Genomic DNA, 26,277 nt, shown 5'->3' with positions numbered 1-26,277 from the left:
AAGCCCACAGTTTGTCACCAAATCAACCCTTTACCAAGTCCCCAGGTATAAAGGATTACGTGTGATTTGGGCCAGGCAGCCTCAGTCTGGGCGAACTGAGGCTTGATCACACAAGACACAGATGTCACTGCCGACATGCGGGGAATTTGCCGGGCACACAAACATTACCTCCCTTCCCAGCTACCTGGGGGCCTCCCATGGACAGCCGGGCGGGCCCCAGCTGTGCTCCTTACCAGTCGGGCTAGGACACCGCTGGGGTTTCAGGAGATGCCTTCATGCTTTCTAACCACTTGACTCCCCTAAATTAGGCTTTAGCTGACAGCTGGGGGCACAGGCTGCTAAACAGTTAACACATAGGTCAGCTGGGGGAAATGGGAAAGAGAGCACACCTCCTTGCTCCCACAGGAATCAGTAAAAGAGGGCACCTACCTGGGAGTCAGACTCCTGAATGCCAGTGCCAGTTCTGAACATTTTCTGGGACGTACCAGGCAGACGCCTCCACTCCAGGGCATAAGCAAGCACAAAGCACTTTGTTTTCAGGTTCTCTTTCTTGCTATGTCTCTCTGTCTGGACTCTCAGCTCCTTAAGGGCAGGGCTAATATTGTCCATCTCTGTGTCCCTAACACCAGGCATGGAGCTTGGCCCCCGGGAGGAGCAAGTGGAGGGGGCCCAGGGTGTTGAAGTGAATTCCAGCCTGTGACACACCAGACAGTAGCCCCCATATTCCAAAGGAGGTGCTAAACACCTCACACCTTTACAAATGCCCTGCTGGGAAACCAGGGACACAGCTCTTAGCCCTTCACTGGCAGGGAGCATATGAATCAGCCAGGAGAGTAGAGGTTGGAAGAGGGATTTGGGGCAGAATGTGGTGAGAAGTGAGCCCCCCACAAAGGGGCTGGTGAAGGAATCCTCCCTTTACCTCTGACCTCATGAAGGGACCAGACTGCTCAGGTTGGGCTCTGTACCCTACAGCTTGAGTCACTGCATAGCCCTCCCTCTGGGGACACAGATGGCAGGTGACAAAGCACAGGGCTGTGGCTGTAGAAGTGTCTGGGCCAAGAGCCTTGGGGGCTGCAGGTGGGGATGTACTGGGACTCTCAGGCTTTGGGAAGACTAAGGGTGCTCAGGGACCAACAAGAGAGAGCCGGTTGGCACTGGGTCACTTTAAGACCCTGTTTTAAAAAGCTGCCTGGAGGGGTGAAGAAACCCCAGCAGAGAAGCTAGAGGAGTTGGCACAGAGCGTTCACAGCAGGACGGGAGTGTGTGGTCCACAAGGGACCTCGGGCGGGATGTGAAGTGATGGGGAAAGACGGAGTCTTCCAACAACCAGGATAATGTCCGCTGGGTTTTGGTGCCCAGGGGGCATGACACTATCAGTGGTAAGTGTTCCTTCTCAAGAGATACTTTGTCCTTTCCCTGTTCTCCACCCTGGGACGCGTTGGAAAACCTGGCGAGGCACTGGGGAGGGTCAGAGTAGAAGCATGAGGCCAAGGGGAGAAGCCAGCTCACCCCTTCCTGCCATGCAGGTCCCCCTCAGTGGCCCACGCTGGAGAAGAAGAGGCACTGCCCATTCAAGGAGGCTCAGATTTGACCCCTCTTTAGCCTGGGTGCTCCGTTATTGATGGGAGGATTCGTCCCACACACGAATGGCAGAAAGAGAAGGGTTGTTGTTCCAGGTTGTCATCTAGGCGCAGGGAAGAACTAGTCTCACTCAACAAAATAGGAACAGAAGTGGGGCTACTTTGTGGCTGCATTGCCTTTACTCGAGCTCATTTAGCAAAGTGGTTGCACATGAGTGGGTATTAAAATGACAAGCTCACTTTGAATCCCAAAGCTCAGGGGTGCTTTTTGACAGCTCTGTGCTAGACCAGGGTTACCCATTTCAGACCCTGAATTCCAGAATGTCCTTAAAGGCTGCCTCCTGGGCCAGCCCCCACACCCAGGTCCTCTGGGCATATAAGACAAGCTCAGGTCATCAGGCAATCAGCCTGTGGTCCTCTCTGGCGCCAAGCCCAACCCAAAGACCTGAGGGAATCTCTCAAGAGTTTAGGATACAGTTCGAAGCTGGAGAATCTGCAGTTTCCCATCTGTGAAGTTATGCTGATTCCCAAGTATGGCCCTAAGGAAGCCCTGAACTAGGCCAGGGACCAGAGACCCACCTTGCCCTTGGTGTTTCCCCAAAGGTGCCAAGTGAACTGTCCATCCGGGGGTAGGTGAGTAATTTGCAGCCCGAACCCCCAGCAGTGCCCACACCTGCAGGGTGCCCAACCAGGGCGTGGGGTTAGGCCTGATCCCTAAGCCAGCTGGGAGCCTTGGGGCCTCACCCGACTCCCCTGGCCTTCCATTTCATCCTGTAGCCCATGGTCCTAAGGATGCACAGCATGATAACCCATGAGATTTTCAAAAAGATGCAGACTGTTGGAGCCCACCCCAGGGACAAGGCTCAGTTCATTGTGGGGAGGCCTCAGGCCACCAGTGCCACACACAGGACCCACCCCTGGGCCCACAGAACAACCTGTCCTTTCTGAAACCTTAGCTGAACTTGAAGGTTTCACCGTATGTTGGGAAAACTATGGAAACACCTTGAAATTGTATTTTCAAGGCATGGTAATTTTCCTCAGGTCTGTGGATGAAGTACTATGAGCCTCTTTCTTTTTAAAAACAAAACAGTGTCACTGGTGTCTAATACAAAATAAGTAGCATCCTGAGGGGTTTCACAGGCTCTTCCTGATGCAAGTCAAGTGACTTGATTAGTTGCATCCACACCTTTCAGGCGACACTAAAGATAATCTATCAAGACTGCTGCCAAAGAACACCACGGTACCGAGTCATCTCAGGACAACACAGTAGTTTGGGAAATCATTTTGTTTCCCATCAGGTGCATTAAGACGCTTTCTTCCTAAGCTGGAAGTCTGAGGACTCCTGTGATTGTGTGAGGCAGAGATGCAGAGAGGTCTAGCTGGGTGCACACCGCCCGGGAGCTGGGGGAATCTGGCAGGGGCACTGAGGGTGCTAAGCTTGGCTCCTTAGAGCCTCCACCTGTGATAGATGGCCAGTGACTGGGCCCGGCTGGGGCTGCGGGGGACACGTGGAGTGGAGCACTGGGTGATTTCTCTAACAGTCCTAGCACCGAGACCCACCTGCATGGGGAGCGTGTTTGTTTGAAAGGCTTCCTAGGGCTCAGCCGTCCTGTTCCTCCCCGGCAGGAGCTGTACCACCAGTCCTACGACTGTGTCTGCGTCATGTTTGCGTCCATCCCTGATTTCAAAGAATTCTACACAGAATCTGACGTGAACAAGGAGGGCTTGGAATGCCTTCGGCTCTTGAATGAGATCATCGCTGACTTTGACGATGTAGGTACTGGGGAGTTATCCTTGGCGGGCTGCATGGCCCCTGTCCCCCACTTTGGCATTCCTGTGGCTGGAGCATGTGAAGGTAGTCCAATATTCTGGCCTATCTTAAAACTGGTCCTTTAGCATAATTTCTGATGGCTTGTATTAAAGCCTTTTGCTCTATTTAGGTCCCTGACTAATTTTGGAGAGACAAATAATGAGCATTTGTCTGATGGTATGATTGCCAGGAACTACCAAAATCTCTTCAATGAAATGTCTACCTAGTGTGCTCATCAATTTCCTAGAGAGACCCAAGCCCCAAGGAAAATACTTGCCCACTCTTTTCTATGTAAAAGAGAAAAGGATATATTTATCATAGTAGATTATTGGCCCGTCTGTCTGCATACTCCAAGGTCAGATATCAGCTTGAAGTGTGCATAGGGGACATGCTTTATTACTGAAAAAGTCGTCGGTATGTGGAATGATATATTTTAGAAGGCACAAAGTACATGTTTTAGAATTTGAAATAAGTGCCATATTTCAATATTCAGTATTCTGCCTACAGAGAAAATAACGTGTTTTGTCTTCAGGTAAGAACACACATACCTTTGGTTTTAAGGATATTGCTGCTACACCATTCTTACAAAAAGTAGGGAGATTGACATCCCTGAGCATAGGTGTGTCATGATTCATGGAACTTTGAAATACAGTGATGAAATTATATAATATGGTGGTTTCAGGCCAACCTTCTAGATTAGATGGCTGTGGCACCTGTGCATTTCTCTGTTACTACCATTGTCACCCAAGGTTGATTCACGGTAAGGTAATGACATCCAGAGATGTCCTCTGTCGTGCCAGCTTCCCAGTGAGGAACAGTGGCATATTTGCTCCAGTTGCCCCCCAACGAGTTAGATGTTCCCTGATACCGCAGGGCAAGTGGCAGAGCTCGTCCAGGTGGGACTGGCTTGTGGATATATGGTACGGGGATCGCTCACCTGTCTTAGATTGTCCGACATGTAATGTTGAAAGACTCCTCTGTAAGCAGGGGTGTGGAGCAAGCGTCCAGAAGATGTTCGCAGTTTTTGCCAGTGCTGTCCGTGGTCTTGAGCAGATACAGAGTTTCCTTCAGTGGCTCCTTCCACGCATTCTTCCTCTGCCCTGCAGCTTCTGCTCTTATTTTTACCCTTCCTCCATTCCACCCCAAGATCTAATGCAGTGGATGGGGAGGAGCTCAGAGGATGCTAGTAACTGGGGCCAGAAGCTGGGACAAAAACATTAGGTCAGGGCTGGTGGGAAGAGCCATTCTAGGTCTTTATTCCCTCCAAGTCAGGCACTCAGAAGACAAAAAAGCCAATCCTCAGCACTGTAATTGGTCATAAGTCACCCTCACTGTGCAGGAAAGACGTCACTCACTGAATCATACATCTGCACTTAGGCCTTTCAAGCACAGACTCAGGAACTTTATTCAAGGCCATTATCACTTGCCAAAATTATTGTAATTTATCCTGGTTCCTTTACTAGCAAATTTTGAAAGGTAATCATGTTAATTGGAAGTAAATCATTATCCTGCATTTTCTTCCAAGGACATGCTCTTTGTGAAATTCATCAAGTGCTCTTTCATAGCAACACCCAAGGTCAGCAGGTGCATGAGCAGTGGTTCAAAGACTCTTCACTGTGAACTAGAATCGGAGAATGTCTCTAGAAAATGCTTGGCCATGGGTCAGCTCCCGACTGAGTAACTAAGTAAGTGTCATTGCTTCACAGCTGCTGTCCAAGCCGAAATTCAGTGGGGTTGAAAAGATCAAGACAATTGGCAGCACTTACATGGCAGCAACGGGGCTGAGTGCTGTGCCCAGCCAGGAGCACACCCAGGTACAGACGCGTCGACTGCACAGCAGCACATGTGAGCCACAACCCCACCCACACACCATCCCTGGAGCCAGAACAGGCATGCAGTGACCCATAAACTGGGCTCTGTGCACAACTGAAGCCTCAGTGATTAAGGTCTCATGAGAAAAGAGGAGACTTCTGGAGGTGTCTAAGGGATGCCTTTCTCTGGTGGGGAGGGGTAGATATAAACAACCACACTGGTAGTTGCTTGATACCAGATAAATACACAAATAATTAGAAGATTAGATGTGCTTATTTAAATGTGACTCATTATATAAGATGGCTCCTGGTATTTTGATTAAAAACAATGTGATCAAAATCCAAGTTGACCACATAGAAATTTGGTTGAAAAGGTGGTTTGGTCCAAATTCTCTTCAACCAACTAGCAATTTTAAGGGGGTTTTGGTTATGTTGTGTTGTGTTTCAGTGTGTGTGTGTGTGTGTGTGTATAGATGCACTTCTGTAACTTGCAGGTCAATACACAAGACCCCCTTCCCCCTTAAGACAGTGAGCTCCCTGGCTGGCACCAGAACAGGTTTGCTGTGGGGAAGAGGTAGTGGGTACAGCACAGAGGCCCAGAGCTGAGCAGAACACAGCTTGCCATAGCAGGGGGATTCCTGCAAGAGAGGAAGGGCTGATCCCCTATGCTGAGTTCTCTCTCCCCCACACCCTTCCCACCACCAGATGGTGTGAAAAACCGACAGAGGAACAACGTGCTAACACAGAGCTCCCTTCTCCAGGAACATGGCAATGGCCCTCTTTTCCCTCTTAACATTCATGAGCAGAGACTAGAACATGAAACATCTGATTTAAGATTAACACGAGCGATTTTCCAAGTGAATGGGGTAATTTGTATTCTGTTTGCTTTTCTCAGGCGTTCGCTTCCAGATTATTAATTTGTTATGGGTAGGCATTACTTGAGTAATGAGGAAAAGTAAAAGAAACAAGTAATAAAAAAAACTTAGAAAAACCTTATATTGGATTCTGAGAAGTGCCTCCCACACCATCTTTGTGCCTGAGACAAGAGGGGAAATGTACAACCCTGTATACATAGTATTGTGTACCTTTCATTGTTCGGTTTTTATTGCTGGAAGATTAAAGTGCTGAAAAACTATTGGAAAATTTTAAAACGGAAGTATTAAAATATACAACATTGTTTTAGTTTGAAAAATCTTATTTGGACCAGAACAGAACTAATGATAATTTTATTTTCCTGGCTTTATTAGAAGCAAACTTACACTTTTTCAAGACTTTAAAGTTCTAGAAAAAAATTACCTTTAAAAAAATAACATGAAATCATATATATGTATAGGAGCAGACATTTTTCCTTTGGCCTCGAACTCCAAGATGCTCAGCTAGCACTGTCGGATCTTATCTGTCACAGCTTGGCCAGCAGAACAAACATCACACCTCTGGTTGGGTGGCTTAAATGGCAGATATTTATGTCCTCACAGTTCTGGAGGCTGGAGGTCTCAGGTCAAGGTCCTGCAGGAGGCGTTTGCTGGCGAGGGCTCCCTTCTGGCTTGTGGGTGGCCTCTGCTCTATGTCCTCACATGACAAAGAGAGACGTATGGGTGAGGAAGGTTTAGGGCCTCAAGATACGAATTTTAAGGGAACATAATTCACTTCTCATTCTTAATTTTTATTTAAAATTTTGATATTTTAGTTCATGCTCGATTTTTCTGCTTTAATTTTGATTTTTAAAATAGTGTATTCAGAAACATATCTCATGATTGCTGAGCTTTTCGGTGCCTCCTGAAGTTTTGTGCCCAAGCTGAGTGGCCTCTCCAGCCAGTCCCTCATTGTCTATTCAGGACACTCACCAGAGCAGGTCCAGAGCTGAATGCCCCAACAGCCGCTTACTGATCCCCTGGGCAGGACCTCAGGGTGGAAACCCTCAGGGCCCCACCATGTGAAGATCCATTCCACATTCAGCGTGTGGGTGGGCATGTCCCCCTCATCCCCTGTCCCCTAATGGGTCCTGTCTTCTAGTCCATCTCAGCCTCCTCCAGATCTCCAGCCACCATCTCCAGGCCTGCCTCTCCCGGCCAACAGCAGGGCCTGGGGTCCTCAGCCACCACCTTTATTCCCCACAACCCTCCCTCCCCATCACCAGTCCCCATCGGGAATCCCACTCCTCAGGGTCAGGAAGCACTTCTAAATTCCAAAATCCATGCCAGATTGCATTCTCTGAGCATTCGCCCCCCAAGGCCTGTCTGCGGCCTCTGACAGATGGCAGTCACCTTCACCCAGAAGTCTCTTCTCCCGCAGCCTCCGGGCCATCTGCTCAGCTGTGCCCTGCGGGTGGTCCCTCTGTGGGACGCTGCCCGTGTTCCTTCCCTGGCCCCTCCTCGCCGTCAGGAGCTTGCCTAGACTTGCTCCCCCTCTGTGCATCCGACCCCCACCAAAGTCACCCCGCCGCCATCCTGACCATTGGTCCACACATGGACAGCACACTTCCAGCTCTCCAGAGACACCAGCTTTCCACAGCGACCCTCACCTTCTTGTCCCCTTCCTCCCAAAACAGGGCCCCAGTCTTCTGCCTGGCCCCTCCCCTCCCCCGACTCCCGGTCTCTTCACCAGCCCTCAGACATGCCCTGTGCTTTTTGTGTAGATAATACCAAGCACCCATCTGGCCCCTGCCAGCAGGGTATACCCACTTCCTGCCCCACACCACCTGTGCTGGTTGCCGCAAGTGCTTTCTGGAAGCACCCCCAAGCCTCTGTGTCTCTGCCTCCATTGCCACTAGTTTCCCAGGGTGACTGTCACGCACACTAATGACACCCTGCATGCAAGTGTCACCCCTCAGCAGTGCCAAGGCTTCTACCTTCATAGAAGCCTGCTCTGTACCCTGACCTTCGCCCGCCTGACCTCCTGTACCTAGATCCTACGTCCTTTCTTCCCACGTGTTGCATGTCATTTTCATCTTTCCTATGAATGTGTGTGTTTCAGATCCCCATCCAAATTTGTCTTAGGTGGTGTTCCCCAAAGTCCCCACCCAGCAGGCTGCCTTGTGCATGGAGATTGTTCAATGAATGATTGAACGTGGGCCGCCCTACTTCCCAGAACAGCCTCTGACTTCTTTCACTCCTTTACAAACCTTTTACTCCCAATGCAAACCCTCTCTTTTCTCCCCCTGACATTTGATTAACATGTACTAAGTACTTCCTAAATCTTTATTTTTAATAAGCCTAGGAAGCACTCCCCCACCTGTGCCCATTTTATAGATGAAGAAACTGAGGCACAGCAGTGAGCATTTGCCCAGGGTCATAGAGAGGGCAAGCAGCCATAGGGCAGTACTGCAGCATGGACACTCTGGGCTCAGGGCTGACCTCTGTCAGTCCAGAGCTTGGTTGCGGTTCACTAGCTCTTCCCCCCTGCTCCTCCACCAGCCCCTGTCCCAAGCACACTGAGTTGGCACCCTCCGGTTTGTAACGGTGCCATTCTCTCCCTTCTGCTTCCAGCCCTACCTTAGCAAGCCGGTCTCAACAGAGAGCCCCGGCCCTCTACCCTCATCTGCCCCAACCAAAAAACCTGCCTTTTTAGCTGCACTTGAACTGGCTTGTAACCAGTCACCATAGTTAGTAAGAGACTCTTTTACCTTCAGGGCAGAGGGAAAGTGTTACTTTCAAGTGAGACTGCTCATCACTTATTATACTAGGTAAGCTTTCTGTACTTCGCCGTCCTCATATAAGGAATGGAGACCCTACCCATTTCATAAGGCTGTTGGGAAGGCTGCATGAATATGCAAAATACTCCTTGAGCAGAGTAGGTAATAGAAATGCTAGTAACACTAATAATACAATTGTTGTTTGTACGTTTTGCATATTGATACCGTTGTCCCTCCAGTAGACAAGTATAAGGGTTATTGAACATCAATGAAATATGATATGTCATCATGTCCACACAGGGAGTTTTTACTCAGTATGAGCTATTTTTATTTAGAGCATTTAATTAGAATCTTGGTAAGATCATTCTAGAAATATTTTGAAGTACAGTGAAAGTCTTCTGCAAGGGAAGTTTGTTATGTTTGGGGAGATAACATCCTTCATAAGTATTTATGTGGATGTTAGTTATTTTTATGAGAAATGAATGTTCCTTTTACCTTTTGTAACCTGCCTGTAACCTACCTCTAGTTACAAATAAAAAGCTTACATTTATTCTTTAGCTAAATATTTAGTTTGGCAACAAAAGACATTGAATCTGCAACATATATTGTGTATCTCAAGGAGGTGTTTTTCTTAAATCCAAAAAGAGGCAAAGTTATCTGGACAAAAGCCTTCTGCAAATCAGCTTTTCTTTGTAATTACCTCCACATTTCTACTTGCAGGAGCACTGTACTTATCCACTGGGAGAATAAGTGCAAAGAAGCCTGTCAACACCTAGTCAGAGTGGGTCTTTCTGTCTGCCTTTGTTTGGCTTAGTTTGTATTTTTTTAAAGAAACAATGAGTTCTAATTTTAAGCTTGAAGACAACATGACTAAATGGTTGGTTGCATTATATGTAACAACTGATAACTTTTGGAAAAGAAGCAGGCATTTGTCAAAAAATGAAATATTAAATTGAGAATGGGCTGGCATTGTAACTACTCTCATACTTCTGTGAACATGTACCTGATACATAGATGTTCTGCAATGGAAGACAGTGGGCAGAAGAAATGGGGAGCTTGGCCCCTCAGTGGTCCTTAACTTTACCGTCAGGACCTCACTCTCTTTCCGACCCCCAGCTTGTTCTTTGCCATGGCCTTTAGACTTCAAGCCCATGATAGCAAACTCGTTATAGGTATGTTTTTATTGACTTATAAGAAAAAGAACCTATCACTAAAATTTATTATCTCCAGCTTGTGAAAATTGGTAGATCTTCACTCCTTATGACAGCAGTCATCAGCTGGAGCATAGAAGCAGTTGCTGCATTTAGACTGGGCGTGGTCTCCCCAGATTACCACATTCCACACCACTCCCCATTGCCTCACGCCCTCTGCTACACTCTGGAGCGGCATCTACTCAACCTCTGAGGGGTTTTGCAGGCTCTGTCATAGAGGAAATCCATCCTTTATGCCCTGATCAACTATTAGGGATATCTCTGGTCTTATCAATTATGTAAATGATTTTGATGTTTTCAAACAAATTTTATTAAGAACTTAAAGAAGTCAAAACCAAAGTACAGGGATGAAAACTTGCATTCAAACCTACGGTTTGATTATATTATTGCTTTAATAAGCCATACCTCTAGCTTTTATTCACAAACTCAAATAGACCAATGCCTATTGCCAGCAACACTTTGAAAAGAAAGAACTTGTACACCAGAAAAATATGGGGGAAGAAAGAAGCAGAGAAGCAGGAGAAAGCAAGGAGACTTTATTCTTTATCAAGGCATGAGCCCTATGGCTTGTTAAATCAAATACAGCATGTGTATTATTACTCTTTTAAAAATTGTTCTACTTACTTTTAAAGTATTTTTGTTTTAAACATTTAAAAATAAATTATTGTTTATTTGTTATGTCCAATTTGACAGCAGACCCAGGGGTACAGGCTGAGGGTAGTTATTAGGCACAACTACCTGCCCCACCTGGGCCTTGCTGAGTTTGCCCCAGGGAGTTCCCACTGGCTAGCAGAGCATTCCAACTTTATCCTGCTGCCTTCCACCCTCTGAATCAGATCTCAGGCTCCATGTAACCCACCTGTAAGATTTCTCCACTCACTCACTGCATGTATTAGCAAAACTGAGCTACCAACAGCATGACGAATGAACAGTACACATTTCCCATCTGCATTCACTGACTCAAATCAATGGCTCCATCTCTGGCTTGGCTGTTCTAGATTTTTAGCTAGTAGGTCACCCCGCAGATATTTCCTTTCCCACTGTGGCAAGTGCCAGGAGCTTGCTAATGACCATTCCTCTTTAACTGCCCCCAGAGTTTACAGTCCAGGAAGGGTGTGTGTGCAAACAGCAGCTGTGATGCTGGGTGAGCACAGTAGGTGTCTGGGAATGTCAGGGGGCCTCAGGTGGCCTGGCTGCCCTGACAAACTGCTGCAGGACAACAGACAAACTGGACCCCAATCCCATTCACAAGGGCTCCATCTGTGTGGCCTAACCACCTCCTGAAGGCCCCACCTCATCATGCCATCCCATTAGATGCATTTGGGGAAAACATACATGCTATCCACAGCAGGGGGACTCTGCCAGGTTGACTGGGGAGGGAGTGAAGAGTGACTTGGACCTCCTGCCGCTGATGTCATGGTTGCTAAGACATATTTGAATCTAAGAACCACAATTCCCTTTACTGGAAAAGGTAGGAAATAAATATATTTTATTGTGGGTCTTTGCTGAAATGAAAATATCCCAGAGCTGGGTGTTTTAATACAAACAAAAGCTACTATGATATGTTGTACCTAGAGAGAAATGCCTTCCTACTTCCATGCTAATGACAGGAAACTGAAAACTGTCACTTTGGAATCCCAAAGACCCTAAAATGTCAGACACTCAGGCTCTGCCAGAGCTCCGGAGCCGCTGATGAACCATTCTTGCATGCACATCTCCATTAGCCAGCTGTCTCTTGGCTCATCACCTAACACCCCTGCCACCATTTTATCAGCAGGAATAATCAAGGGAAACTCCTTACTCTTTGTCTACATGTTTGTGGATATTTATTTAAATATCATCCTTGAGCTCACAAAAATGAACTCAGTGTACAAATATTTTTTAATGAACAAACTGAAGTAGACGGAACCTGAAAGAGAAAATGCAAACAAAAAGGAAGAGGATATATAAAATGCAGATAGCGAAAGTGCCAACCACGTCCTAGCAGCACACAGGAGGAAAGTGGCGAAGCAATTAAGACTGAGGACCCTGGAGTCACAATGCCCGGCTGCAAAATTGGGTTGCACCACTTACACAAGTCAACAACCATCTGGGTTTCCATGCCCCACCTGCCTAATGGGGATGAAGGCAGACTTCATGGGGAGTCATAGTGAGGGTGAAATAGATACAATGTTGCTATTAATTGTTCTGAAATGTCTGGCAGCCAACAGAAGTATGGTGTTTCGGTGTTCATGAGGTAGGCTCACGTCACTTATTCATTAACGTATTTGAAAACCAGCCCAAGTCAGGTGACTGCTGGGTGCCCCACTGGGCCCTTGACCCAGGGGCCCACACACAGGCCCTCAGAACCATGATGACGGGTCTGTACTGAGCAGTGTGCCCACCAACTTATTCATGGAAAATGGCATGAAATGTTGGGACCAGGATGTTTGCTAGAACTTCCCTTAAGGTGTATTTTTTTTTCAGATAAATTCTCTGGCAGAGTGAGGTCCGGTGGAGTCCAATTTAATCCAAGTTTAATGAATCTAGAAGTGTTCATGGATAGCCCCGCAATCAGACAGATTTCCGTAAATATTATCTCGTGCTTCTGAGTTTGGGTAAACACTGGGAAGTTGTGAGGTCCCGTCATGTTTTCCAACAGTCGCTGAAACTCGGGTGCTCTGAGCCACCCAGTGAGGGCCAGCCCTCTGTGATAATCAGCACCCCCTGGGAAAGAGCTGGTGCTCCCTTCGGAGACCTGCAGGGCCTGGTCAGGAGCCCCAGCAGGAGAGCAGCTCCTTAGATGGGCAGTTCTAAATCTTCAAGACCAGGCCAACACCAACACAGCAGGTGCTCAGTGACTATCTGGTGGACGGGCGAAGGGCCAGGGGGTAAGAGAGGAGGCACACGTTAACTTTGGCCAAAAAAATTACTCAGTTGTTAGCAGTTGCTTGGATGGTAAGAGAGCCTCAGGAAGCATGCATTCACTCTCAGCCATGTTCCTTGCTGGTGAGCCATCCAAACAAACCGCCTGCAAAATATGTTCCAGGAAACTGAATGAACCATCTTGCTGTGTAGCTGGAAGCCAGTTAAATATTTGGAGATATGTAACAGAAATTATTTGGATCATGGGAGAAAGTGCTGCTTCGTACTATCATCAAATATTTATCAAAAGCTCAGTTATAAGGATTTTTTGAAATGAACTGAGCTCTTCTAGACACTGAGCATCATATTTTTCTAGGGTTTACTAAGTCCAGATGAGTTATTGATGTTGGATTTAAGCCAAGAACTCAATCTCTTCATTTATCACCGAGGTCATGGAAAAGCTCCAGCTTAAGCCCACTGCGTGAAACAGACTAGGCGGTAATTTATCAGGGAGGAGAGCTCTTTTGCTGAGCTTGGTTCAGCAAAAAGCCAACCATTTCTCCTGTGGCAAATCTCTCTTCGCTAGGATCGCTATAATTTCTGCTGCACAGGATCCTGCCTGTTGATTTAATGGCTTGTGCCTCTTGCTAAGGAGCAAGATGTTTCCCGACTGACTGCGTAAACCTCCAAATAATGTTTTCCCTTTAGTCAGAAGACAAGAAATATTAGCAAGTTCTGACAGAAGTGTGTAACTGTTCTCAAGAAATGACTCTGCTATTTCCCCAGTTAGCTGGCAGTCGACTTCCTAGTTCCAGCTTCTCAAATTGCTTGGATTTTCTCCCACAGGTTCACATGGAGGATTTTTAGCCACAGTGGTATTTCATTCATCTTTTTTCTAGAATAGTATCATTCACCTGAAGGGGGAAGAACTGTTTCCCTCTAAGCCAGGAACCCTCTCTCTTCATTCATATTAATATCCTGTAGTGCCTGGGCTCGGCTGCCCCCCCAGGGGACCTGGAGCAAGGTCTGGGGGCATCTATGGTTGTCATGGCTGGAAGGGGGACTGTTCCTGGCATCTGGGGGTTGGAGACCAGGACTGAGGCTGAAGGACATACACAAACAGGTTGGCCCTGGCCCAGGTGTCTGCAGTGCCTGGAGGGAGAGGTCTTGCCCCATGGCATCTCCCCGCACTGGCATGAGTGAGATACTATGACGATCAGTGGGCAGCCGTCTTGCCGTTGCCCCTTCCTCAGCTGTTTCCATGGTTTCCTGCATCCCCCTGTCATCCCCATCCCTGTGAGGAGGCAGGGTAGCCTCCTACCTCTTTTCTGCTCCCTCATCCCTATGGAAGCCTCAGAGTTGGTCTCCATCTCTGCCCTCTGCAGGGAAGCTCCGCATGGGCACCAGGTGCCTGAACTTAGAACATCCCCTGGAGCTTTCTCCATCTCTGCTGGGCTCCTTGACCTTGGTGGGCTTGAACACTGCCCCAACTTCCCAGCGCGAGACCCGACAGCCCAGGTTCTGCTCCTCCAGCCCGCTCTCTGGAGCATTTCCAGGGCCCTTACTAATGCCCCTCCATCCTCCCTGTGCCATCTGAGGGCGCTCCCCTAGCCACCCCTCTCACCTTGTTTCTCTCTCTCCCTAGAGCCCTCGCCCCTTCAGTGGGCACACGAACGATCCCTCCTGGGACATGCCCCCAGATGAGCATCAGTCAGCCCTGACTTGCCACCAGAGCTTGATGACTCTCTGTTCCTCCTGGACGTGTCCCCTTGGCTTCCCAACAGTCCACCTGAGACCCATCATCATGGTTCTGAGGGCCTGTGTGTGGACCCCTGGGTCAAGGGCCCAGTGGGGCACCCAGCAGCCACCTGACTTGGGCTGGTTTTCAAACACGTTAATGAATAAGTGATGTGAGCCTACCTCATGAACACCGAAACACCATACGTCTGTCGGCTGCCAGACATCTCCAAGTGCTTCTCCTGTTCCTGCTGTGCAGACACAGGCTAATGGAACATAGGCTCTGCCCTTGTGGAGCTCACGAACAAGTTGGGGAGACAATGGAAGGCCACACTGACTTCAGGACTGACATGGACATTCTATATGTATGATGACTCTTGTCTTTCAAGGGATGATCAGTTGCCTGGGGCTGAGTGAAGGCACACATTCATTCTCCCTGTATGAGCTGGCTAGGGCTGTAATAACTGAGTAATACAGGCTGGGCGACTCAAACAGCAGAAAGTTTTGGAGGCTGGAAGTCCAAGATCAACGTGACAGCAGGGTGGGTTCCTTGTGCAGCTTCTCTCCTTGGTCTGTAGAAGCCGTCTCACCAGACATCTGCAGTTGTAATGTTACAATGTTTAAGTGTTCCTTTCTGATGGCAGCCCAGGTTTGTGTTTGAGGGACTGTTTCCGGCTTGCAAAGCACTGACCCCACCTGTGTGTGTTTGCCTTTATTCAGGAGCCCGAGAGGCAGTACATGCACATAGGCACCATGGTGGAGTTCGCATTTGCCCTGGTGGCCAAACTGGACGCCATCAACAAGCACTCTTTCAACGACTTCAAGCTGCGAGTGGGTAGGTTGCGCTGAGACCTGGTTCACTTGGGGTGTGTCATGCTAAAATCCGAGTTCACTTATGGAAAAGGCATGGGGGGAGGAACAGATTCACAGAGAATGTTGATGATCATTGCAGTGCTGGGGTAGAACAATGGCAACATGTCCTTAGGGCTGCAGGACTGAATGGCAGGCAGACAGGCTCAGGGAAATTAGGAGCTAAACAAGCACTCCTGTACAAATTAGGAAAAAAAGACCCTCTTTGATGGAACTCCAGCTGTAATCACTTGGTTTAGCAAGGAGACTGTGAACTGGATTTCTGTGTCCTTCTGCAAATCACGCATGCACAGCCTTGAGCCTCCCTAAGGAGCTCATGAGCCCCTCCGTTATTACAGGGACTGCTGCCCACGAAACCAGGGCCCACTTGGGTGCTAAGATGCATCCAGGCTCCAGAGATGTAAAATGTAACTTTGAAAACTGCATCTGAGACTGGTTGAAATGAGCACACACTTCTGAGATCAAAACCTCCAAGAACACCATACATGTTTGGTAGGTTCTGAAATAGCGATAGCTTTTCAGATTGAATGTTCAAGTCCAAGAGAAGAAGTCAGGTTTCTTTAAGATAAAAAAAAAAATTCTAGTAAGTTATTCCTTTACTTTAAGTTGATTCTTGAGCATTTTTCATGTTTATTTGCCTTTTTCAAATGCCTTTTACACTGCAAGGGGCAATGGGGACAATTATTTACTAGTAAAAAAATGTGTTTTACTTCCTCAGGTTAGCATACAGCTGCCTGGCGATGCTCCCACAGCAACTTGCAGCCATTCATGATTTGTTGTAAGAGCTCCTTTGACCAGTTTATGCTTCTGTTGGCAACACATTTTGCTCTTCTGAAATTGGTTCTTCTAACAAATTCCATCTGAATGGCTTTCCATTTCTCTTGCATACAGATTTCAGCGTTTTAAAAAATCTCAATATTAAACCTGATTTTCTTCCTTTGCTTTGCATATGTTCTGAATTTTAAAACCCAGAAATATTTTACATCTCTTGAGCAAAAAGAATTATTTTACAGTATTATTGATCATCAGTATCTAGACACTTTTTTCTCTGTGCCTTCTCACCTCTGTGCACTGTGGACCCTTACCCAGGCTCCAGTATATAAGACGAGAGGACTTGGCAGGCAGGAGGCACCCCATCAGCCTGCTGACATGTCACATGTGGCGGGGTCCCTTTGACCTCAGAGTTTCCTTACTGTTCTGTCAACTTGGAAAATGAGCTCCTCAAACTTTCATACTATGCTCCTTTTAAAAAATAAATTAATTGTATGGCAGAATGACCCCTCTATTGTCAAACATACAGGGGCCAAATAATATTGCCCCTCTCTGCAAGGGGGAATGGGGACAGTTATTTGCTAGTCACATGTGTAACATCAAAAGCATGGTTTTCTTGATTTGAACAGTAGCAGTATATTCTAAACTACTGGGAGCGATTGAATGGACCTTCTTCAGTAGGTATTCACTAAGTGCTTTCTTTACACCGACGATTTATTCACTAATAATACCTGTACACTCACTCCACATGCCAGCTCTTTTAGGTTTCTAAGGAAGCCTAAGCTCAGTGTTTCCCCTGGTCTCTGAGGCTGCCTTTGCTCAAACCCCAGGCCCTCCCAGGAGTGGCTTCCCTCCCCAACCTGAGTATATGGCACCATCCAGTGGCAGCTCACAGTAGGAACTCAGGAGAGTAAGAATTCCAAAAAAAATAAATAAATAAAATGAAAAAGATGATACAAATAATAACAGCCAAAGTCGCTCCTATCATCCTTTACTGCATGTCAAATGTAGAAGCAGTTAATTAACAGAAACCAAAACTCAGTCACACTCCAGCTCTGAGTAGGGATCATCCCGTTGCCAGTAATACTTGGCCCAGGCTCTCTCTCCCCACTGCCCCCAGGCCACTGACCAAGCAAGATCAGAGCAGCCAGGGGAAAAGCTGATGGCAGAGGGGTCAGATCACTGGGCAGCAGCCAGCGGCTGGGATAAGTCATTTGGGGTGTCTGAAGCAGAGGTGTGAGCTTTACCAAGTGCCCCATAAAGCAAAGGAGAGTTTCTTTCTCACCCCTTGCATACCTTGGAAGATTATGTGGAACAGTGTTTTCACTGCATTTCGTGCTTTGGCTCCATAACAGGCCATACACTAAGCGGTTCAGCAGTGGGAAAGGAAATCTCTCAGAAATGCTCCCTTTAGTCAGTAAAGTTTGACTTCTGCTGTAAGGCTGGGGCCATAGATCCAGGAGAAAATGTAGGGGTAACAATCAACCAATTTCAGTACCTCTATTTCTATTGCTATGGCCCTCCTCCACAACACTCCCATCATAACTGTGGGTCTGTGTTTAAAGTGAGTTCTTGTGACAAAGACTCGTCCTACCTGGGACAGTGAGGATGGGCAAGAGTCCAGGCCTCTCCTTGACTAGAAAAGCTGATCAGGCTCTTGAAGCTGTAGCTCCTGATGGCAGATGTCACCTCCACATCTCACGCAGTGTCAAAGCCACCCTGAGCTCAGGTGTGTACATATAATAACCAGGGTTTTATAATTGCAATTACTAAGAAGGGGTCATCAGAGCAGCTGTTACCATCATTGTCCATGGTAGCCCAGTGCACGTGATGATCGGGGAATTAACACCTGTGTAATGCCCACGTAGTTGGGAACCCAGGAAGTCCGTTCTGCCTTGGCGAGAACTTGGCCGGCTGGACTGAAGAGCACCGACTGCTGAATCTCGGCAACGGCGATTTGGTTGAGTTTCCATGGGGAATCACAGTTAGGCAGGGGACTTATGCCCCTGGATTTCCTGCACTCCAATGGATGCAGAGCCGTAAAGCCCAGCTTCAAGTGAGCCAAGCACCCAAACCTTCAAGCCTTCCAGAGCCTCCCTGGAGACCATCAGTGCATCACTCCTGCTCACAGGGAGCTCCCTCTGCCCTCAGTTGTGCCTCTTTATGTCTTTCCAATTGTGTATTTTTAAATGCCAGTCATAGAATTTGAATTCCTTTAAAATCTCTATATTATGCAGTTAAGGTTTGTTTTTGTAAGGTGACAGGGTGGACCCCCTCACTGGCTGCAGGCAAGTTGGAGAACCCTGTGGAAATAGGTTCAGCAGTGGGAATCAAGAGCCTACACATGTCCTCCAGAATTTAAGACACCAATGGGAAGTTATCAAACACAAGAGTCCAGAAGGTGGGAAGAAGCATGTACACAAGAAGCTGGTGGCAAAGAGAGGAAAGCAGAGTCTTCACAGGCAGGGGCCATGAAGCCAGCTGCCTGGCTTTGTAGCCCTTCTGCCTTCTGCTGTCTACTGCCTGGTAGCCATAGACGAGGGGTGTGGTGCCATCTCTCTGTCTCCTCCCTGAAATGACAGAAGTGATGACCACAGACCCCCCAGGTCTGCTGGAGAATTAAAAGAGTTTTTATATTTAAGACACACAGAATGGTGCCTGGCAAGTAGAAAAGCAGTACCAGTGTGTGGGCAGGTGGTTTCAGCAAAATGTGGGCGTGAACCCCAAGTCCAACAGTGGCAGAACAGCCAATAAATACATACACTACTCAGCATGACCATTTACAATAAAAATATGTGTGTTTCAAAGGTAACATTTAACTACAAAGCTATTGGAAAATGTAATGATTATTTAAGTCTAAGATTATATAGCCACATAGAACAGCAATTAGAATGTTCAGTTTTTTAAAGTATAAGTAATTTTATGTTCTTATGAAATAATGCCGGATGGAAAAATGAACATGAATCAAGGTCTAGAAGGGGAAAACAGACAAACATTTTCATATTTTTGAGATGATGGAGGAATTCTATTTCTTGGGCTAATGTTTAATAATGATTCAAAAATATTCTCATCACACTTTTCCTCTCAAGACAGTTGCTGTAAGTCAAGCTTGCTAACCCAATTCCAATGCGTCCCAGGTATTAACCACGGACCTGTGATAGCTGGTGTGATCGGAGCCCAGAAGCCGCAGTATGATATCTGGGGCAACACCGTGAACGTGGCCAGCAGGATGGACAGCACTGGAGTCCTGGACAAAATACAGGTAGCTCAGGCGGCTCTGTCGCCATGTCAGTGTGTCCTCTTGAGAACCACAGATAAATAAAATAATAGTGATAATAATATATTGAAACCAAAGAAAGAAAACTTGAAATTTACTTAAATTGAGAAAAACCTTGAAAGAAACTTGAAAATAACCTTGAAATTAACTCACTGAAATCTTTTTATCAGGGAAATATTAATTCATTTCTGTGTCAACTATTAGCAACAATAAAAAATGTAATACTATAAAGGTTATCGCATTGTGAAAGCAAGTGATCACCATGAGCAACACGGCAGTCTGTCGGCTGAGTGTGGGCTCGGGGCGCCTGTCCCATTACTGCTCCTGGCCCTGCACCTTGGAAAGAACTTTACAAGGGAAAGGAACCTGTAAGCAAACCAGACACAACCCCCCAGGCTTCCTGTCTCCAGAGCCTGCACTGGGAGGAAGACTGAAGTTGCTGGCAGGAGAGGTCAGGATAGAAGCAAGGAGGACGTGAGGTGGCAGAACTAAACGGGGCCACCATGGGATTCGGGTATCTAGGAATGACTGAAAAGTTCTGGAATCCACCCAAGGGAGAGAAAGCTAAGGTCTGACTAGTAAAGCAGTGATGAATGTGGGCCCAAGGCCAGACGCCTGGGAAGAGGCTGACATCTCCAGATGGGAGGGACTTGTGTACGGTATGTCTGTGCTGAGCTCTCTGCCTGCTTCACCCTCCACTAGTGATGATTCGACGTTTCACCCACTATTTCAACTATGTTGTATTCTGGGAGAAAAACTCCTGCCAAATGGTAAATTTGTATGAAAGTCACCCAACACAAATATTAAGCTTTATCTTTTTTTTTTTTTTGTCCTTTCTATAGAATCTGGTGAGTCCCTATACTTGGTGTGCCTCAGCTTGGCCAAGATCCTCAAATAACCTTGCCTCCTGAAATTATGATGGAGGCTTAGAGTCCTTTATTAATGTCTGCAGAGGACACCAGTGCCTGTATCATCCAGAAAGAGCTTTTCATTAAACCTCTGCCTACTTGCTTGCCTTTCAGGCCACTCCACCTCATTCCTCCAAGAGGATTCTGGTTCTGGGGCCTTTCTGCATAGTGTCTTTAATTGTATATAGAATGGAACAAACGTTACTTAAGTATTTGCCTTCTTCCAGTCAGATGATTAGGCAACAGTTCTGAAATGCAGCAGCCATGCAACAAAGAGAAGGAAGACACGAAAATGAAAGCAATGGCAGGAGGGGGCCATTCCCGGCCTTCCCAGCCAAATGGGCCTTTGCCAAGAGGAGTCAAGTCAGCTGGTTTTGCTGAGAGCTCCGACCTAGGCAAAGCTCTCTGCGGAAAGGGGGCCTGCTCTGCAGTGGGGCTGGCGAGGCGCCTCCATCTGTGGGGACAGCCCAGTTGCCATCCTTGAGAGGAGTGGTGTGCCATTTAGCAGGTTTGTCTAACCATTCCTCGGCACCATGTCTTCTAGGGCTTTCTGCACACATGTCCCTGGCAGCTCCCAATGCCCAGGGATGCTCTGGCAAATCTGGATGACATGGGGTCTCCTGTTTGGCAGGGGGAGAGGCACACTTTCCCAGGGGTAGGCCAACCTGGGCCCCTACCACACACCTGGAACATTCAGTAGATGGATGGGAGGTTTTTGTTGTTTTTTGTTTTGTTTTTAGGTGTAGTTGATTTACAGTATTATATTGGTTTCAAGTATACAACACAGTGATTCAGTAGTTACCTATATTGTTCACCCCAACTAGCATAGCTGCTTTCAACACAGATGTTACAGAACTATCGAATATATTCCCTGTGCTCTACTTTCATCCCTTTACTAATCTATATTACAGTTGAGATTTTGTGCCTCCTTGTCCCCTTCACCGATTCTACCCCCTGATGCATACCCCTCCCCCATGGTAACCACCAGGCATTTCTCTGGGTCTGTGATTCCACAGCAGAAGATGGATGGTAGTTTCATACTGTCTAAGCAGTTTCCAAGTGCTTGGGATAAGTATCAAAAGCAATTTAAGAGAGACCAGTCAGGGAGAGGCTCCCTTCTGGAGATTGTAAATCCCCTGTGGATCAGGGTTTAAAATGAGTTTGAACTCAAGTATGTCTCTAAAAGGATACCAGGCATCATAAAGGTCCAAGTGATTTAGAGCACAGCAGCCACCTGGACAGTGTCTGTGCTCTCTGAGCACCAGGGGAGAAAGAAGACAGGTTTTTGCCTATCAAGAGTGAAGTGTGTCTGCAGACCTGTGTGTGTGCACTCAGCTAGGCAGCCAGGAGGTCTGCATATGAGAAAGCTTCCCTCTCCTGAGGGGGTAGCTCTCTGTAGCTCCAATAGCCTCCCATTTCCATTTATGTGCAAAAACTTAGTGAGATGCCAGGAATAGTAAAAGAATGATGCTGAGGCTGTTAGCAGCTTCTCCTGGGCCTCGAGAACAGGCTGTCTGATGGAAGAGCAGTACGCCCTCGCCGTGCTTTCCTGTCCGGAAGCCTAAAGAGCAGATAGAAAGCCCAGTCCCCAGCCAGCCTGGTGGCGGGGAGTGAGACTAGCTGGCGCTCACCAGGGAGACACCCCCTCCTCCCTGCTTCCTGAGGACTGTGTGCTTGGCATCCCAGGTTCCAGCAGACAGCCCCACAATGCCAATGGTGATGCTCCACACTAATGCCCAATGGACATCCCGGGCTCCAAGTGATGGGTTTGCTCTCTTTGAGAAGAGTCAGAAGCCCAGGGGCCATGGAATTCTCTAATTATGATTATCCCTAAGAACTCTGACTGTGAGAACACATTTGTAATCTGAGTCTCTTGACTGTGAAAGGTCCTTCAGTTCTTACCCGGGATTCAAAGTCCTTCCTGTGTTCCTGGCATCACCCCCAAACTAGACCTGACCCCACCATCTGGGACATGGGCCAGCTGGGGGAGGACACCTGGCAACTGCTTGCCCATTTTCTTTCCTGTTCAGCTTACACGGGTCCCAAGGACCCACACATTGGCCACCATGCCAGCGGCTGGCCACTGGGTCACACTTCAGGAAGATGGAGGGATTTATCTAACCCTTTTCAGCAGCCCCAAGATCATTACAGCGCACACTTCACCCTCACCTCAGGGAGCCCTGGATGCACCCCTGGGTTCTTGTAAGCACAGCCCCTCTGTGGCACAATGTGTTTCTGCCCCACGGCACTGTCTGCCCTCCAGGCCTCTCTCGGCCCAAGCTCCAGAAGGCTGGCTCCTGGCTGCTGTCCCCACCCCCACACAGTGCCCACACCCAAAGCGGATCTGTACTGTGGTGTCACTGTGCTGTCCACAAGCCTGCCCAGCACCTGTGCGTCCCCCCACCCCGTGCCCAAGCTGGCCGGGGACTCTAGATGCCTGTCCACTTCCTCTGACTTAATGGGAAGAAATCTCTCCTCTTCCTCTGCTTTTATACCTGGTTCCAAAGCAGTCCTACCAGGGGTTTTGGAAAACAGCTTTGTCCTGTCAGCTCAAGCCCTAGATTCCTCCTGGGGGGCAGAACATTAATAACTAATAATTCCTCCCTGGCTGGGGTGCCATGTTCTTGACAGGGGCACCTCTCTTCCCCTCCACAGCTGAGGCCTCATTCTTAGCCAAGTCTATGCACCTCACCCATTCTCTGCATAAGAAAATGTGTTTGCAGGAGGTTCCGGTGTGGCTGCAGAGTCCCCAGACTTAGTCTTCCAGGGAGAGCCCAGCACGCTCACGGTGAGCTGGTACAAGGCTTAACCCCACCCACCTGCCCTGAGAGAGAAGCCGAACTTCCCAGGAAGCTTCACTGCCTGTGTGCCAGCGGGACCTGATGGTGACTCTGCCACTGGGGTGCTTGCTGCCTGGTGCGATGGCAGGAAGTCACCACAAGTCCTGCCCAAAGGGCAGGCTGCCGCAGGGGCTTGCCTGTGCATTTCAGCATTCCTCATGGAGTCAGTGGTAGGAGAAAGCCTTCAAGACCTGCAGGCCAAGACTACTGTGAACTCCTTAGGACACCTTACCCATGTGCACTCAACCCAAAACGCACACCCACGTGCAGGTGTTGGCTGCCTCTCAAGGTGTTGTCTTCCATCCATATTAAAATCTGTTATTAATATTTATGATTTCATGAAATGATATTCATGACAGTTTGTAAACACTCATCCCAAATCCCAGCACCCCAACATGTTTTGATTTACTTTCCATTTTCCAGGCCTCATATATGTGAATGCATAATCTTCACATGGTTGAAATCAGCATGGATCCAAGCTTAATTCTTTTTTGGGGTGAAAAGAAGTTATTCATCTCATCTACAATATTAGTCATGACAGCACTGAGTTTACTTCACCCTGGAGATCCCTTGACTTTGAGGTCATTTCCAGTTTTTCACTCTCACAGCACTAAATTAAACACTGGCCTCAGGAGCTTCTCTTCTCATGGATTATTTTCTCTCCTAATTTCTCAGGAGTGCAATGAATGGGCTGAAGAACATGAGCATTTTTGGTTCTTTATCCTCATAGTCCAATGACCTTTCAAAGGTGTCCTGCTGACAGAGGCACTAACCACTTCTTCATTTGTCAATGTGCTTCTAGGTCACCGAGGAGACGAGCCTCATCCTACAGGCACTGGGGTACACATGCACTTGCCGAGGCGTCATCAATGTGAAGGGCAAGGGGGAGCTGAAAACGTACTTTGTAAACACAGAAATGTCACGATCCCTTTCCCAGAGCAATTTGGCATCCTGAAGAATCGCCGTCGTTTTGGCTAGAAGACTGTATTTTCAGGAAGGTACAATGCACTTTCTGACTGCAACTTGTGTCCCTCGTTTTTGATGTACGTGCTCTGTTCTGTCCTATGGAGCCTTGCAGACTCGTTCCTGCGACCTGGTGGCATACCGTTTGGTGTCTGATGTGTGCCAAGATCGCTCTGCCGCTCGCACTGTGCTTACTCCTGAGCAGAAGGAAAAGGCGTGTGTGTTCTAGGAGAAAGGAATTCAGAGAACTAACAGAAATGATAGAGGTGAAACAAACAAACATTCTTATGGCAATAAAACTAGGAGGTGTATATTATATTCTGGTGCATGTTATTCTCTGGAAAATATGGTAGCTCGCCAGCCGCATCCACTAGTCTGATACTAAAACACACAGTATTTGTGAATATGTTGATTCTGTCACCCCACATGGAATGTGACTGTGTTCACCACCTGCCTCATGGCCAGTGACCAAGCGCGGCCCCGGCTGGGATCCGTGGTGCTGTCACCTTGCTCTGTCGTGTCTCATGCTAGCAGTACGTTGCCCTCCATCACCACCATTAGTTCTCATGACGTAGGAACAGTTTTGTACCAAACGCGTCTGATGTTTGATGCCATTGTCTTTTGTAAGGTTAATTCATTAAAAGTTTATGTACTTTAGTTTGCAGTTTATATCTTTTCTCCCTGCTCCTCCTTTCCCCTGCGGTTTGCCCCAGAACTGAGGTTTGTTTACTGTTCATTCTCCCGTTGGACAGTTGTTTCAGAAAGGGCTCTCCTAAAGCTAAGATGGAGATGTTCTTAAGTATATTCAGATCAGGACAAAGTTTGGGATCATTGATTATGCAACTTCTGGTTGATGATGCATATTTTTTACAGTGATGTGTGTACTTGATTATGCAGTTTTTTGGGCCAGAAAGAAAGCGTGCTCAGTGTGTCATGTGGTCCAGGTTTCATTTTGGCATTGCTACAGCACATTCTCTAGGAGAAATATTTTAACAGTAAAACGATTCTCTGCTGGCAACAGCACTCTGTCTGAATACTCCATCTACCTTAGTACTTTGGAAGAACTTTCACACAGCCTGCAGGAACGTAATTTGGAATGATGTAAGTCAGCAGTCACAGTAGTTTGAACAAACCAGGAGATGGTGCCAAGCCCCATAAGCTGCCTCTTATGTCTGAGGAAGTTTAAGAAGGCACAGAGCAGATGTCTATGCCTTTCTGAAGATGAAGACCTTGGAAATTTCATTTTTGTAAATCCAACTCTACAGTTTTGGGATTTATCTTCATGTAAAGAAACCATACTGTGCCAAAGGGTAAATAAAAATAGAGCAATTGTGAATAATTTAATGTTTAAAAGCAAAGTTCCCAGTGCCAGTGTGGTTGGGCAAACTTGGTTTATTTTCATAAATCATGTCATAAATCATAAGAGGTAGAGGACCCCAGTGGTCTAGCAGGAAACAGCTTTTTCCTGGGAACTTGCACTTGAAGTGTGAGGCCTCAGTTTGATTCTTGACTCTGAATTTTTACTCCTGTGTGAATTTGAACACATCTCTCAGTTTTTCTTAGGAGTATTCTCCTGATTGTTAGCTCATAGGATCAGGTCTGTGACCGCTGAAAAGCTAGCGACTATTAAAAAGCCTGACTGGTACCCAGGGCTTAACCCCTCAGCATATTCGCAGCACCAACGTGGCTGCCGTGCCAGGACCTTGATTCATACTAAGTTAAAAGCACTTATCAAAACTAATAACTGGCTTTCATCATTGAAGTGGAATACAGCATGTGTTCAATTGTTTGCCTCAGTCAGGAATTTTTGATCTGCTAATTGCAGCTTAGCATTTTCCTTGATATACCTGATTCTCCAAAAAGGCGACTGAAAGAAGAAAAATGTAAGGACATTTCACTCTACCTGAAATCTGGACTAGGGTTTCAGTGACTCCAAGCCAGCCTTGTGCAGCTGTCACAACAGTGATCGGCCACTGCGCCTGTGAGCGCTTCCTCCCTTAAAGCCTCCGGCACACCCATCACAT

General features: G+C 47.3%; 1 protein-coding gene across 4 annotated transcripts in view; it reads left to right on the top strand.

Annotated features, from left to right (window-relative positions):
- Window positions 1-24,910, top strand: part of ADCY2 (adenylate cyclase 2) — a 401,614-nt gene extending 376,704 nt beyond the window's left edge. For 3 of the 4 annotated variants that reach the window (XM_073238029.1, XM_037024865.2, XM_037024862.2), the window contains exons 21-25: window positions 3,207-3,353; window positions 5,097-5,204; window positions 15,345-15,459; window positions 19,403-19,527; window positions 24,093-24,910. In XM_073238029.1, coding sequence (XP_073094130.1) covers window positions 3,207-3,353; window positions 5,097-5,204; window positions 15,345-15,459; window positions 19,403-19,527; window positions 24,093-24,245 — 648 coding nt within the window. In that variant the 3' untranslated portion in view covers window positions 24,246-24,910. Of the gene's footprint in view, window positions 1-3,206; window positions 3,354-5,096; window positions 5,205-15,344; window positions 15,460-19,402; window positions 19,528-24,092 lie in introns of those variants that run through there. The other variant, XR_005063085.2, reaches the window with a different exon arrangement.
- Window positions 24,911-26,277: the final 1,367 nt, after the last annotated feature.

This window comes from Manis javanica, chromosome 1 (assembly GCF_040802235.1).
Source record: "Manis javanica isolate MJ-LG chromosome 1, MJ_LKY, whole genome shotgun sequence".
Classification (NCBI taxonomy): Eukaryota; Metazoa; Chordata; class Mammalia; order Pholidota; family Manidae; genus Manis; species Manis javanica.
Note: the sequence above shows the minus strand (reverse complement) of the source record. Positions and strands in the feature narration are given on the sequence as shown.